At 38.8% G+C, this 13,730-nt stretch overlaps 1 protein-coding gene and 2 pseudogenes across 8 annotated transcripts in view; all 3 read left to right on the forward strand.

Moving 5' to 3' along the window:
• Positions 1-13,730, forward strand: part of BCO2 (beta-carotene oxygenase 2) — a 49,049-nt gene that overhangs the window by 30,994 nt on the left and 4,325 nt on the right. For 7 of the 8 annotated variants that reach the window (XM_001147647.8, XM_016921986.4, XM_009424166.5 and 4 more), the window contains 4 exons: positions 7,049-7,186; positions 8,087-8,269; positions 9,531-9,641; positions 11,081-11,451. In XM_001147647.8, coding sequence (XP_001147647.4) covers positions 7,049-7,186; positions 8,087-8,269; positions 9,531-9,641; positions 11,081-11,194 — 546 coding nt within the window. In that variant the 3' untranslated portion in view covers positions 11,195-11,451. Of the gene's footprint in view, positions 1-7,048; positions 7,187-8,086; positions 8,270-9,530; positions 9,642-11,080; positions 11,452-13,730 lie in introns of those variants that run through there. The other variant, XM_009424159.5, reaches the window with a different exon arrangement.
• Positions 1,111-2,329, forward strand: LOC112204775 (alpha-ketoglutarate dehydrogenase component 4-like; annotated as a pseudogene).
• LOC129136330 (small ribosomal subunit protein eS12-like) lies at positions 11,495-12,124 on the forward strand (annotated as a pseudogene).

The raw sequence follows: 13,730 nt of genomic DNA on the forward strand, positions 1-13,730 counted from the left end.
TGCAATTTTTTTCCCCAGCCCATAGGTTGCCTTTTCGTTTTGTTGATTGTTTCCTTTGCTGTGCAGAAACTTTTAAATTTGATGTCAACTTGTCAGTTTTTGCAAGGAAAAAACCTGATACAATACTGCAACTGTAGATCAATTTGGAGACAATTGACATCTTTACAATATTGAGTCTTCCAATCCATGAACATGGAATATCCCTCCATTTATTTGGGTCTTTTAAAATTTCTCTCAGTAAAGTTATAGTTTTCAGTATAAAGATACTACATTTCTTTTTGTGTGTTTTGAAATTATTGTAAATGGTATCTTTTAAGCTTTCATTTTCTGTTTGTTGCTCTTTATAGAAATGCAATTGATTTTGTATATTATCTTCATATCCAGAGATCTTGCTAAATTCACTTATTAGTTCAAATAGTTGATCCACAGATTATTTTGGATTTTCTATGTGCACAGTCATGTTACCTGAAAATAAGTGACAGCTTTCTTTCTAATACTTAGGGCTTTATTTCTTTTTCTCGCCTTACTGTACCAGCTAGGACTTCGAGTTGAATAGAAGTGCAAGATAGTGAATACAAGTTGAATAGGTAGTGTTGAAAAATGTTTAATAATTCATTATTAAATATAAAATTGCTATAGGTATTTTTCTAGCTATCTTTATCAGATCATCCTAATAGTGCCTTTTAATGAATAAACATTCTTAACTTAATATGGCCCAGTACACAGTCTCTTCCTTTATGACTTATACGTTGTACATCTTGTTTTAGACATCTTCTCATGGCAAGGTAATGAAAATATTATCCTATGTTATCTTCTAGAGAAGTCAAGTATCTGTATATGCATTATTCTGTTTCTGGACTGTATATTCTGTTCCATTGTTTCTACTTATGGTTACTTGTGCACTGCATTAAAAAAGTCTTAAGGTTTAGTGTCAAGTTATCCTAATATTTTTCTTTTGAAAAGAGTGTCATGGCCATCCCTGGCCCTTCACGTTTTTGTAGAAATTTTAGAATCAGCTGTCAGTTCCCCACACAAAAATATGGTCACATTTTAATTCTATTTGCACTGAACCAATGTATCAATTTGAGAGAGGACTAACCTCTTTACACAATGTTGAGTCTTCCAGTACGTGAACACAATATATCTTTCCATTTATTTGAGACTTCTTTAATTTCTTTCAATGTTTATAGTTTTCTGGTTACAGATTTTCTGCATCTTTTGTTAGATTTATTCCTAGGTTTTTTTTTACATTATTTTAAATGTTGTTTATTTTTTGCTTTCATTTTATGTTAGTGTTGCTATATAGCAATTTTTTTTTTTTGAGACAGTGTGACGGTCTCACTCTGTCACCAAGGCTGGAGTGCAGTGGTGTGATCTCAGCTCACTGCAACCTCTGCCTCCTGGGTTCGAGCAATCCTCCCACCTCAGCTTCCCGAGTAGCTGGGACTACAGGCATGTGCCACCATTCCTGGCTAATTTTCATATTTTTTTGGTAGAGATGGGGTTTCACCATGTTGGCCAGGCTGGTCTTGAACTCCTGACCTCAAGTGATCCACCCACCTTGGCCTCCCAAAGTGCTGGGATTACAGGAATGAGTCACCGCACCTGGCCGGCAATTGATTTTTGTTTGTTGATTTTATATTCACTAATATAGTAATTACACTTACAAATTCTAATAATTATAGATTCTTTTAGATTTTTACATCTATAATATCATATGCAAGTAATGATAGTTCATTTTCTAACTCTACATGTAAGCTGTATATTGGCTTTTTTTTGTCTTATTTCACTGGATCTTCAGTACAGTGTTGAATATAAGTGATGATAATGGCATCCTTAACTTGTTCCCAATCTGAGAGGCAAAGCTTGCAGCATTTTACCATTAAGCATGCTGTGGCTGTAGATTAAAAAAATATAATAGAAACTGTCCCTTCTCGGGGGTCATGATGGGCAGCAAGATGCATCTGCTAGCAGTGTCGTTCAGGTAGTCAAGCCACATGCTCCATTAATAAGCTTCCCTGCTGGAAGAGACAATCCTAAACCCAATGTACCAGAAGCTTTGAGATCAGCAGGGCAACCATCTCACGATTCTGCAATTTCCCAGCATTCTAAGGGAAGTAAATTACTGGATTTGTGGATGTACCAGACACTGCAGAAGTAATGAAAACATTACCTCAGAAATATAGAAGTAAACTTGTGTCTCAAGAAGAAATTGAATTTGTCCATTGTGGAGATCCAGAATAATCACTGTGGCTGCTGTTTGTCATCAGACAAAAGAATTACCTTTACAATAAAGGACTTCCAAAAAAAAAAAATAGACTGTTTTTTAGAGCAATTTTACTTTTAAAGAAAAATCAAGCAGAAAGTATGGAGAGTTTCCATATTTCCCTCTCCTGCTAATGGTACATTTGTTACAACTGATGAATCAATGTAGGAGTGTTACATTATTACTAACTAAAGTCCATACTTTACATGATGGTTAGGTCTGTGTTGTACAGTTCTACCGGTTTTGAAAAATGCATAATGTCATGTATCTACCAATATCATACAGAATAGTTCACTGCCCTGAAAATCTCCCTGTGCTCCACCTATTCGTCCCTTCCCCTTTCCTCCTCTCAGCCCCTGGAAACCACTGATCTTTTCACTATTTCTGTAGTTTTGACTTTTCCAGAATGTCACATAGTTGGAATCATACAGTATGTAGACTTTTCAGACTGACTTTTTTCACTTAGCAATATGCATTTAAGGTTCCTCTGTGTCTTTTGTGGCTTGAGAACTCATTTCTTTTTATCGCTGAAATGTGTATTCATTCATTTATTGAAGGACATCTTGGTTGGTTCCAATTCTTGGCAATTATGAGTAAAGCTATTATAAATATTTGTTAGCAGGTTTTGTGTGGACATCTTTTTAAAAAGATACATTTTATTAGATTAGGAGAGTTCCCTTTTACTCCTAGTTTACTGAGATTTTTTGTCATGAATGGATGTTGGACTTTATCAACTGTTTTTTTTCTGCACTATTGAGATAATCATATAAAGTTTATCCTTTATTCTGTGAACATGGTGAAGTACATTGACTGATTCTTTAAAAAATGTTCATAACAGCCATTGATTGATTTTTGAATGTTAAGCTACCCTTCCATTCCTGAAGTAAATCCCAATTGGTCGCATTTTATTTGCTTTTAAATATATTGCAGGATTTGCTTTGTTACTATTTTGTTTAGAATTCTTTGTATCTATGTTCATGAATAAAATTGCCCTTTAATTTTTTTCTTTTCTATAATGTTCTTACTAGGTTTTGGTTTTGTGGTTTTTCTAGTCTCATATAATGAGTTGGGAATTGTTCTCTGTTTTCCTTCTTTCTGGATGATATTGTATAGGATTGATATTATTTCTTAAATATTTGGAATAATTCAACAGTAAAGCCTTCCAGACTTGAAAATTTCCTTATAGGCAGATCTACAGTTCTAGAATATTGATTTGGTTCTCTTTTCCAATTTATAGTTCTCTACCACAATTCTCAGTTTAAAATAATTTCCTTAAACATATTTAGAATAGTTAAAGTCTGATAACTAGTATCTGGATCTTCTGTGATTCTGTTTCTGTTATCTGTTGTTTATTTTGGTTTTTAATCATGTTGTCTTGTCTTTTCATGTGCTGGTTATTTTCTTTCATTTGCAAAATATTGTGTTTTAAAAATTGTGGAAATATTTTGAGACACAAGATGATGTTATTTTCCTCTAGAGAAGAATTTCACTTGCTTATATAATTTGAAGCAGGATTCAGTCCATGCAAGAGCTGGACTATTTCTTGTTTATTCTTATTCATAGGGTACAGACCTATGAGGTCCCAACCCAAAGGACTAGAGGTTTACTAGGCCTTCCTCTTCTTGGAAAATCGTAAATTCAAACTTTTGTCACTCTAGCCCTCAAAACTATTGAAAAGCCCTTCTCTTTAAGGTTAAGGGGTAAGCGAGTTGCTATGGCTATACCCTTATCAAAAAGTAGCGTGAAGGATCCTTGTGGTGATGGATCTGTTCTGTATCTTGAGTGGGGTGGTGGGTACATGAATTTACACATGATAAAATAGCATAGAACTAAATACACACACACACACACACCCACGAATGCATGTTAAACTAGAATAAGGTTGGTGGATTGTATCAATGTAAATTTCCCAGTTGTGATATTATATTATAATTATGCAAGACATTCCTACTGGCAAAAAAGGATGACGAATATATGGGAAATCTCTGTATTATTTCTTTTTTTATGGTGTCGAAAGTATATATATATAACATTAAATTTACCATTTTAACCATTTTAGGTGTTCAATTCAGTGGCATTAAGTAAATTCACAATGTTGTGCAACATCACCACTATCCATTTCCAGAACGTTTTCATCATCTCAAACAGAAACTCTGTACCCATTAAACAATAATTCCCTGTTCCCCCCACCTCCAGTCCCTGGTAATCTCTATTCTACTTTCTGTTTTTATGAATTTGCCTATTTTAGGTACTTCATGTAAGTGGGATCATACAATACTTGTCCTTTTGTGTCTGGCTTATTTCACTTAGCATAATGTTTTCAAAGTTCATCTATGTTGTAGCATGTATCAGAATTGCATTCCCTTTTAAGGTTAAATAATATTCGATTGTATACACACACACACACACTATATTGTTTATTCATCTGTTGATGGATACTTGGGTTGTTTCCATCTTTGGAGTATTATGAATAATGCTGCTATGAACATTGGCATACAAATATCCAAGTTCCTTTTTTTAGTTCTTTTAGGTATATATCTAGAAGTGGAATTGCTAGATCATGTAATTCTGTGTTTAACTTTTTGAGGAACCGCCAAACTGTTTTTCTACGGTGGCCACAGCATTTTTCTACCATCAGCAATGCACAATAGTTCCAGTTCTTCACATTTTTACCAACATTTGTTATTTTCTGGGTTTTAAAAAAATAATAACCATCCTAATGGGTGTGAAGTGATATCTCATTGTGGTTTTGATTTGCATTTTCCTAATGACTAATGATGTTGAGCATATGTTTAAGTAGTTAGGGGAAAACTTGCCCCAGTGTCCAGTTGGTTTCTGTGGGTTTCCTTTTCATCCCAAACCTGGCCCCTTTGTTCTTCACTGTCTTTTTAGCTCACCAGTGCCTTCAGGCAGCTGTTTTAAACATTTTGTCCATAATTTCTAGTTGTTTTCAATGGGGTAGTTGATCCATATGATGTAATCTACCATTATTTGAAGCGTCTTTTGTGTTAGCTATGGTTTTGCAAGAGAAAACAATTGTAAATATAATTAAAAGTCATTTTTAAAAAGTTGGTAACTTCTGAAGTCATGGTGACCTTTTATAAAAAAAAAGCTAATAACTCTTTATGAATCTTAAGAATAGCACTAAATCTTTACTCACTAAAAATATTTCTGCATGCTACAGAGATCATATAGACTAGGTATATGGGAGGAAATGGTGCAGTTTGTTCTCCATCCTACAGTATTTCAGAGAGGAAAATGGGCTTAAAGCACTTACTGTCAGGAAAAACACACTTACTTTATTTGGGTCTCCTGCTTAAACATCATCTCTACTGAGAAGCTGTGTTGGGAGTTCCCAGGATCACCCCTAGGTTTGATAATTCATTAGGAGGATTCATAAGACTCAAAATAGGTCAGGCGAGGTAGCTCACGCCTGTAATTCCAGCACTTTGGGAGCCCAAGGCAGGAGGACTGCTTGAGCCCAGGAGTTCGAGACAAGCCTGGGCAACATAGTGAGATACCATCTTTATTAAAAATTTTTAAAAAGACTCTATATAGTCATACTCATGACTCATGATTACAGCAAAAGGATACAAAGCAAAATAAGCAAAAGGAAAAGGCACATGAGATGAAGTCTAGAGGAAACCAGGTACATGCTTCCAAGAGTCCTTTCCCAGTAGAGTCACAATGGACTTGCTTAATTCCTCCAGGAACTAGTGACAACGTGTGTAAAATGTTGTCTGCCAAAGAAACCCACCCAAGCCTGCTTGTCCAGGGTTTTTATTGGGGATGAATCATATAAGCATAAAACCCCTACATGATGACCCTCAGTTACTGATGTTCCAGATCCTCAAGGGAATGGAGGTGTTCATTATAAATCACATTGTTAGCATAAACTATCTGGACAAACTACTGCAGAGTCACTTAAGGACTGGCACATGCAAGAACACTCTTATCAGACAGAACATCCCAAGAGCTCAGTTCCCAGCAACCAGCCCAAGGTCAGTCATGAAAACAAGTCTTTCTTGAAATAGTGCAGGGTTTGAGCAACCCAGGCCTACTAAGTTGATCCTTTTCCACACAGAGGTCTACCTGATCAAATCTGAAGAAGGAAAGCACCCTTTGTTACTCTCTAGTTTCTTACTCTTTGTTATATAATCATTTGTTTATTTGATGCTAATTAAATAACTTTTTTTTTTTTTTTTTTTTTTTTTTTTTTGTGACGGAGTTTCACTCTTGTTGCCCAGGCTGGAGTGCAATGGCATGATCTCGGCTCACCGCAACTTCCACCTTCCAGGTTCAAGCGATTCTCCTGCCCCAGCCTCCCGAGTAGCTGGGATTAGAGGCATGAGCCACCATGCCCGGCTAATTTTGTATTTTTAGTAAAGACAGGGTTTCTCCATGTTGGTCAGGCTGGTCTTGAACTCTAGACCTCAGGTGATCCGCCTGCCTTGGCCTCCCAAAGTGCTGGGATTACAGGAATGAGCCACCGCACCTGGCCACAAATATTTTATAATTTTTAAATTTCTTTATTATCATTCCTCCACTAGAATATAAATTATATGAGGCCAAAGACTTTGCTTTATTCATGACTGTATCTCCAGTGTCTAAAACTGCTTGGGCTATAGTAGGTACTCAACAAATATTAAGTAGATGAATGAATGGAAATTATCATTTATTTAAATATTTAGGAATGCCAATGATGTTGACTGGATCTAAATTATTGGGACATACTGTTACCATATGAATGACAATTTTCATCTCTTTCTTCTTCCCAAACAGGTCCATAATTCAGCATCCAAATCTTTCCCTCGAAGGTTTGTTTTGCCTTTAAATGTCAGTTTGAATGCCCCTGAGGGAGACAACCTGAGTCCATTGTCCTATACTTCAGCCAGTGCTGTGAAACAGGCTGATGGAACGGTATGCTATGAACAGACATTAGACTAAGACTTTGAACTTTAATGGTGTTACTTTATTCTTTAGCTGTTTTCCAAAATGTCTGGTACCCAATAACTTTTATAACATTCATCCGAGCAGGGTAAGGTTATGTAACATCGCTTGCACAAGAATTGCAGAAACAGTGGGAATGAACACAGTGTTTATCTATCCTTCCTGTGCTTTGAAACAGAGATATGGAACTGTCTAATGGTTGTGGAATGTCTATTCATTTGAGCTTGGCATTAGCAATCCCCACCTTTTATTTTTTATTTATTTTTATTTTTTGAGATGGAGTCTCGCTCTGGCGCCCAGACTGGAGTGCAGTGGTGCTATCTCGGCTCACTGCAGCCTCTGCCTCCTGGGTTCAAGCAATTCTCCTGCCTCAGCCTCTCGAGTAGCTGGGATTACAGGCACCTGTCACCACGCCCGGCTAATGTATTTGTATTTTTAGTTGAGATGAGGTTTTGCCATGTTGGCCAGGCTAGTCTCGAACTCCTGACCTCAGGTAATCCGCCCGCCTCAGCCTCCCAAAGTGCTGGGATTACAGGCTTGAGCCACCGCGTCCAGCCGCAATCCCCACCTTTTAGATAATATGTGCTTAGCACAGGCCTATCATTGTGTAGCTGTCAATGCCTTAGCTTTAGAAGAATAAAAAGCATATCTCCACCTCCTATGTCATTTGACAGCTTATTAATAAAACTTGATAATCATTATGCATCCACACATATGATGGAAAGAGGAACAATATTAAAAAATGACATAGAACCTCAGTTCCCAAACCCTGTCACAAACCTTTATAGGGTATGAGGCTCCTCACTGACCTACATAAGAGGAAAATAAGAATTAAGAAACCACTACAAATCCTTTTGAAATCTCTTTTAGATCTGGTGCTCTCATGAAAATCTACATCAGGAGGACCTAGAAAAGGAAGGAGGCATTGAATTTCCTCAGATCTACTATGATCGATTCAGTGGCAAAAAGTATCATTTCTTTTATGGCTGTGGCTTTCGGCATTTAGTGGGGGATTCTCTGATCAAGGTTGATGTGGTGAATAAGACACTGAAGGTGATGAAAAACTCTTTCCTTTTTGAACTTTTCAGAGACCTGTTCTTCCCTTTGAATTAGTTTGTTTTATTTAAAGTAGCTCTTAAGATTCTTCAGTATTTAAGCAGCTGAGCCATTTTCTTTTATTTGAGAACTATGAAATCATCTAAGTTAGGGGTATGTTCCTTCTAGGGAATCCAAATTGACCCCAGGCCCAGCAAAATAATTCTATGTTTGATTTTGATGTTATTTTGGGAGCAATTGTGGGGTTAGGGTTGTTGGGACACCTATATTTAAAGTTGATGGCAAATTATAGTTACACAAATTGTGTTTGATGGTGATGGAATCTGGGACTGCAAAGACTCCCTCTCTTTCTCCCATATTCAACTCAGTAGGCCTGATTCTTTTACTTTTGGAATATTCCATTGACAGCCTGTGTTAGTCTGTTCTGTGTTGTTATAAAGAAATCCCCGAGGCTGGATAATTTATAAAGAAAAGAGGTTTAGGCTGGGTGTGGTGGCTCACGCCTGTCATCTCAGCACTTTGGGAGGCCGAGGGGGGTGTATCACAAGGTCAGGAGATCAAGACCATCCTGGCCAACATGGTGAAACCCTGTCTCTACTAAAAATACAAAAATTAGCTGGGCGTGGTGGCACATGCCTGTAATCCCAGCTAATTGGGAGGCTGAGCCAGGAGAATCACTTGAACCCGGGAGGTAGAGGTTGCAGTGAGCTGAAATTGCGCCACTGCACTCCAGCCTGGCAACAGTGCGAGATTCCGTCTCAAAAAACAAAACAAAACAAAACAAAAAAAAAAAAAAGGAAAAAGAAAAGAGGCTTATTTGGCTCATAGTTCTGTGGGATGTACCAGCATGGTACCAGCATCTGCTCAGCTTCTGATGAGGCCTCAGAAAGCTTAGAATCATGGCAGAAGGCAAAGAGGGAGCCTCATGTCACATGGTGAGAGAGTAGGAGCAAGACAGAGAGGAGGAGGTGCCATGCTCCTTTAAAACAACTACCTCTCAGACGAACTAATAGAGCGAGAGCTCACTTATCACCAAGGGGATGGTGCTAAGCTATTCATGAGGGACTGGCCCCCATCACCCAGCACTTCCCAGTAGGCCCCACCTTCAGCACTGGGCTCAGCACTTCAGCATGAGCTTTGGAGGGGACACACATCCAAACTACATCACAGCCAAATTCATGCTTGGAGTGACAAAAGCCATAGAAAGCTCCCTACTTACTACTTGCCTTTTATCAAATGCTTTTTTTGGGACTTGCAGGTTTGGAGAGAAGATGGCTTTTATCCCTCAGAACCTGTTTTTGTTCCAGCACCAGGAACCAATGAAGAAGATGGTGGGGTTATTCTTTCTGTGGTGATCACTCCCAACCAGGTAAATATATTTCCCTATCACCAGTCAGAAAGAAAAGTAGCACTGAGTCATCTGATAAATCAAGGATGCACACTCATCTGTCGATAGTTTACTTTGATTCCTTTTCCCTTCTCTTCCCCTCCTTACTATTTACATACCCTTTTATCTCAATCCATATTTTATTGTTTTAAAGTTCTGTTTGGAAGACCATAATAACAATTTGTATTTGCAAAGGAATTTGTTATTTACGAACTACTTACACATATTTAGTTATCAAAACAACTTTGTGGGATACCATTTTATACATGTGGAATTTGTAAAGTAAAGAAGTTGAAGTAGACTTGCATCAGATCTCCTGGTGGTAAAGCCAGTATTTAAATCCAAGTCTTTTGACTTCCAGTCTAATGTTTATATCATCATGTGTGCTGCCAATTTCAATGAACTGACCTCCAAGTCCAATGTCATCAGTCCTGGTCCAGTGTCCCAATAACACTATGCACTATCTGACTTCTTGTCTAGGGCAATCTTATGGCAAATAGGTTCACTTTGAGTATCAACTTTGATTAATTATTAGTGGCTGCCTGGGGTGCAGGGCTCTGAGGCCTTTTAAGGGTTCAGTAAGAAAGGCTGTGATCAATTAGCGATATCTGCCATGGGCTTTAGGAGGACTTTGTCCTCATGCCATGCACTTGCCATTCCTGGAATTAGATTTGGCAGATCTCAATCTGCCTTGCAATGCTGGCCTTTGAACAGCTCCAAAGTAACACAAAATGGAGGCATTTCTAACTTGGAAGAAAGAGTTTCTGTCTTTTAGAAGATTGGAAAGGCACAAGCAAAAATATTAAACTCAAAGAAATTCTGTGAAGGTGATTGATAGAAACAACTTAATTTCTTTGCTGTAGGTATGAACTTCTTTAGCCATGATATCCTTTCCAGTCCAGTTCAGCAACTGAGGAAACAATTTGTGAGTGTATAGGTGAGGCACTGTGCTAGGTTCTGGGGAGAGATATGAAGATGTGTAAGACATGGTCTTGCTCTTTCTTTCTCTCTCTCTTTTCTTTTCTTTTCTTTTTTTTTTTAAAGACAGGGTCTCGCTCCGTCACCCAGGTTGGAGTGGAGTGGCACAATCTCAGCCCACTGCAACCTCTGCCTCCCAGGCTCAAGCGATCCTCCTGCCTCAGCCTCTGAGTAGCTGGTACTACAGGTGTGCACCACCACGCCTGGTTAATTTTTGTATTTTTTATAGAGATGGGGTTTTGCCGTGTTGCCGAGGCTGGTCTTCAACCATGATCTCAAGCAATCCACCCACCTCGGCCTCCCAAAGTGCTAGGATTACAGGTGTGAGCCACTGTGCCTGACCAACATGGTCTCTCCATTAGGAATTTTACAGCTTAGTGGAGGAGACAGGCAAATTTTTGATGAAAAAAAGATAATTTTCAATATTGTCTTTTCTTTTCTAGAATGAAAGCAATTTTCTCCTAGTTTTGGATGCCAAGAACTTTGAAGAGTTGGGCCGAGCAGAGGTACCTGTGCAGATGCCTTATGGGTTCCATGGTACCTTCATACCCATCTGATGGGACAACCATAAGGTCTGGAAACTAGGTTTAAAATAAATGTGCACTTGGACATAAAGACTGGAGAAATAAACACTGAGGACTCCAAAAGGGGGGCAAGGAGGAAGAGGGGCAGGGGTTAAAAAGCTACCTATTGAATACTATGTTCCCTATTTGGGTGATGGGTTCGTTCAAACCTCAGCAGCACACAATATACTCATGTAACAAGCCTGCACATGTACCCCAGAATCTAAAATAAAAATAAAAAGAAAAACAAAGAATGTACTCTATACAAAAGACAGAGCATAAAGGGCACCGTACCTCCCAAACCAATGTCCCAAATAGACATTTAGTTTAAAAATTTCTGTTAAAAACAGAATTCACTATTTCCTTGCCACTGCCAAGTCACGCCATGGCAGAGGCTCGAGTGCATACAAGCTTCAGTTTTACCCTTAATACACCATCATGACCAATGGAGGCATTGCTGCTGGAGGTGTCATGGCCATTAACACTACTTTATAAGAGGTGCGGAAGACTGCCCTCACTCATCATGGCCTAGCATGTGCAATTTGTGAAGCTGCCAAAGCGTTAGACAAGCACCAAGCCCACTTTTGTCTGCCTGCACCCAACTGCAATGAGCCTATGTATGTCAAGTTGGTGGAGTCCCATGGTGCTGAACACCAACTCACCCTAATTAAGGTTGATGACAACAAGAAACCAGGGGAATGGGTAGGCCTCTGTAAAACTGAGAGGGAAACCCCCGAAAAGTGGTTGGCTGCAGTTGTGCAGTAGTTAAGGACTAGGTCAAAGAATCTTAAGTCAAGGATGTCATCGAAGAGTATTTCAAATGTAAGAAATGAACAAATAAAACTTTGGCACTCATGTTTCTTAAGAAAAAACACCACAAAGCAGAATTCATAATATAACTATGGTTATATATATATATATTTTTAGGGCTCTTACTTGAAATAATTAAGAAAGTATTGATACAACCTTTTGAAGAGGGTTTTAAATTTCATTTATTGGATATATCTTCCTCTAGGTAATAATAAGAATACACGAAATAAAAATTCATGTATTTTGGTCATTACTGCAAGAATTAAAGAAAGAGGAAAGAAACATGAAAGGTGGCTTGCCAGTTAAGACAGGTTTATTTTAGAAAAAACAAACCCGAGAGGAGCCTTTTGGCTGAGTTAGATTAGAGGCACACTTTTTTACAGACTAAGAGTTTTTAAGGATTCAGGGTGGGAGAGTTTATTAGAGGCTTGGACTGCTTCTGTGTTTCTTTGTTGTGTTTATTTGGGAGGGAGAGTTGTGTGTTTGTTCCCATACATATTTTTTTGCAGCTGCAGGCATACCCCCCAAAGTCTGCTTTTAGCTTCCCTATCTTAGTGCACCTGAAGGGAGAGGAATGTCCTTATTAAGGCCCACTGTTTCACTGGGGCCCATTATATGAGGGTGAAATTTGGCAGTTACCCAAGAGACTTTCCCCCTACTTCCCTCTGTGCCCGTGCTGTTTTATTTGTGTTTTACTGTCTGCTTTTTCTGTTTGCTTGTAGTTAGAAGAGAAGTGATTTCCTTGAAATGCATGAGGCTAGAAAGGGAGCTGGAACTTAAAGTGGCAGTTTGTCCAAAATAAAGATGCTCCTGCTCTGTCAATTACCATCATCGGATAGGTGGATGACAGAGGTCCTAGGAGAAGAAATACAAATGATCATAGATAGTAGACTTTGAATATAAATCTGAAAAGCATCTTGTTCTTTCCATCACGGTCTGCCTGTTACCATTGGTCCTAAGGTACTCAGAAGACAGGAAGCTGGCTATATCCTGCATGGAGGCTTCTTCTAAACTGTTTTTTTCTCTGCTGTCCACAGCAGATGCTACTGCAATTGCACAACCCTCCTATGGACCACCCACTACCCCCACCCCACCCTCAGCTCGGCTTTGGGAGCTTATTTTGAGGAACATCACTAAAATCAGGCATTTATTCTAATCTCTACGTGTATAGTTCTCAGGGATGGATGACAAGCCAGTAGTGCTTCATTTAATTGGACAGCAGGTGGCACTAGAGACCATATAATCTTCACATTTCTAAACCCTGCCTGATCTTACCAACAGCCGTAGGCAGGCAAGGTCTGTCACTTAGACACTCTTGCCAACACCCCCAAAATCCCTTGTTCCCTTTTCCTTCAGTTACACTCCCTTCCCTCCGCTGAACTCCATTCCAGGACCAGTTAAACTGTTTATGCTCCTTCTACATGGTGAATGCTCTGGAGAAGACCCCCAGACATACAATATGTGGCACCTGTGAACTCATGGTTAGGCTCTCTGCACCGTCCTGGACTAACATAGTTTCCTGTCTAATTTTCCTTAAGAGTCACTTCAAACTTCACAGACCCCATCTTCTTTAGTAATGTGTTCCATACATGCAAATGCCATGCGTGGAGCTTTGCACTGTGGCAATAAAGTAAAAGGGCTGAGTTCCATGTCTGGGTTTGTGAGATGCAGAACACAGCATCAGGTTTAGAATGGCAAGAAGATGCCTAAACAGAACTAA

Source organism: Pan troglodytes, chromosome 9 (genome assembly GCF_028858775.2).
Source record: "Pan troglodytes isolate AG18354 chromosome 9, NHGRI_mPanTro3-v2.0_pri, whole genome shotgun sequence".
NCBI lineage: Eukaryota > Metazoa > Chordata > Mammalia > Primates > Hominidae > Pan > Pan troglodytes.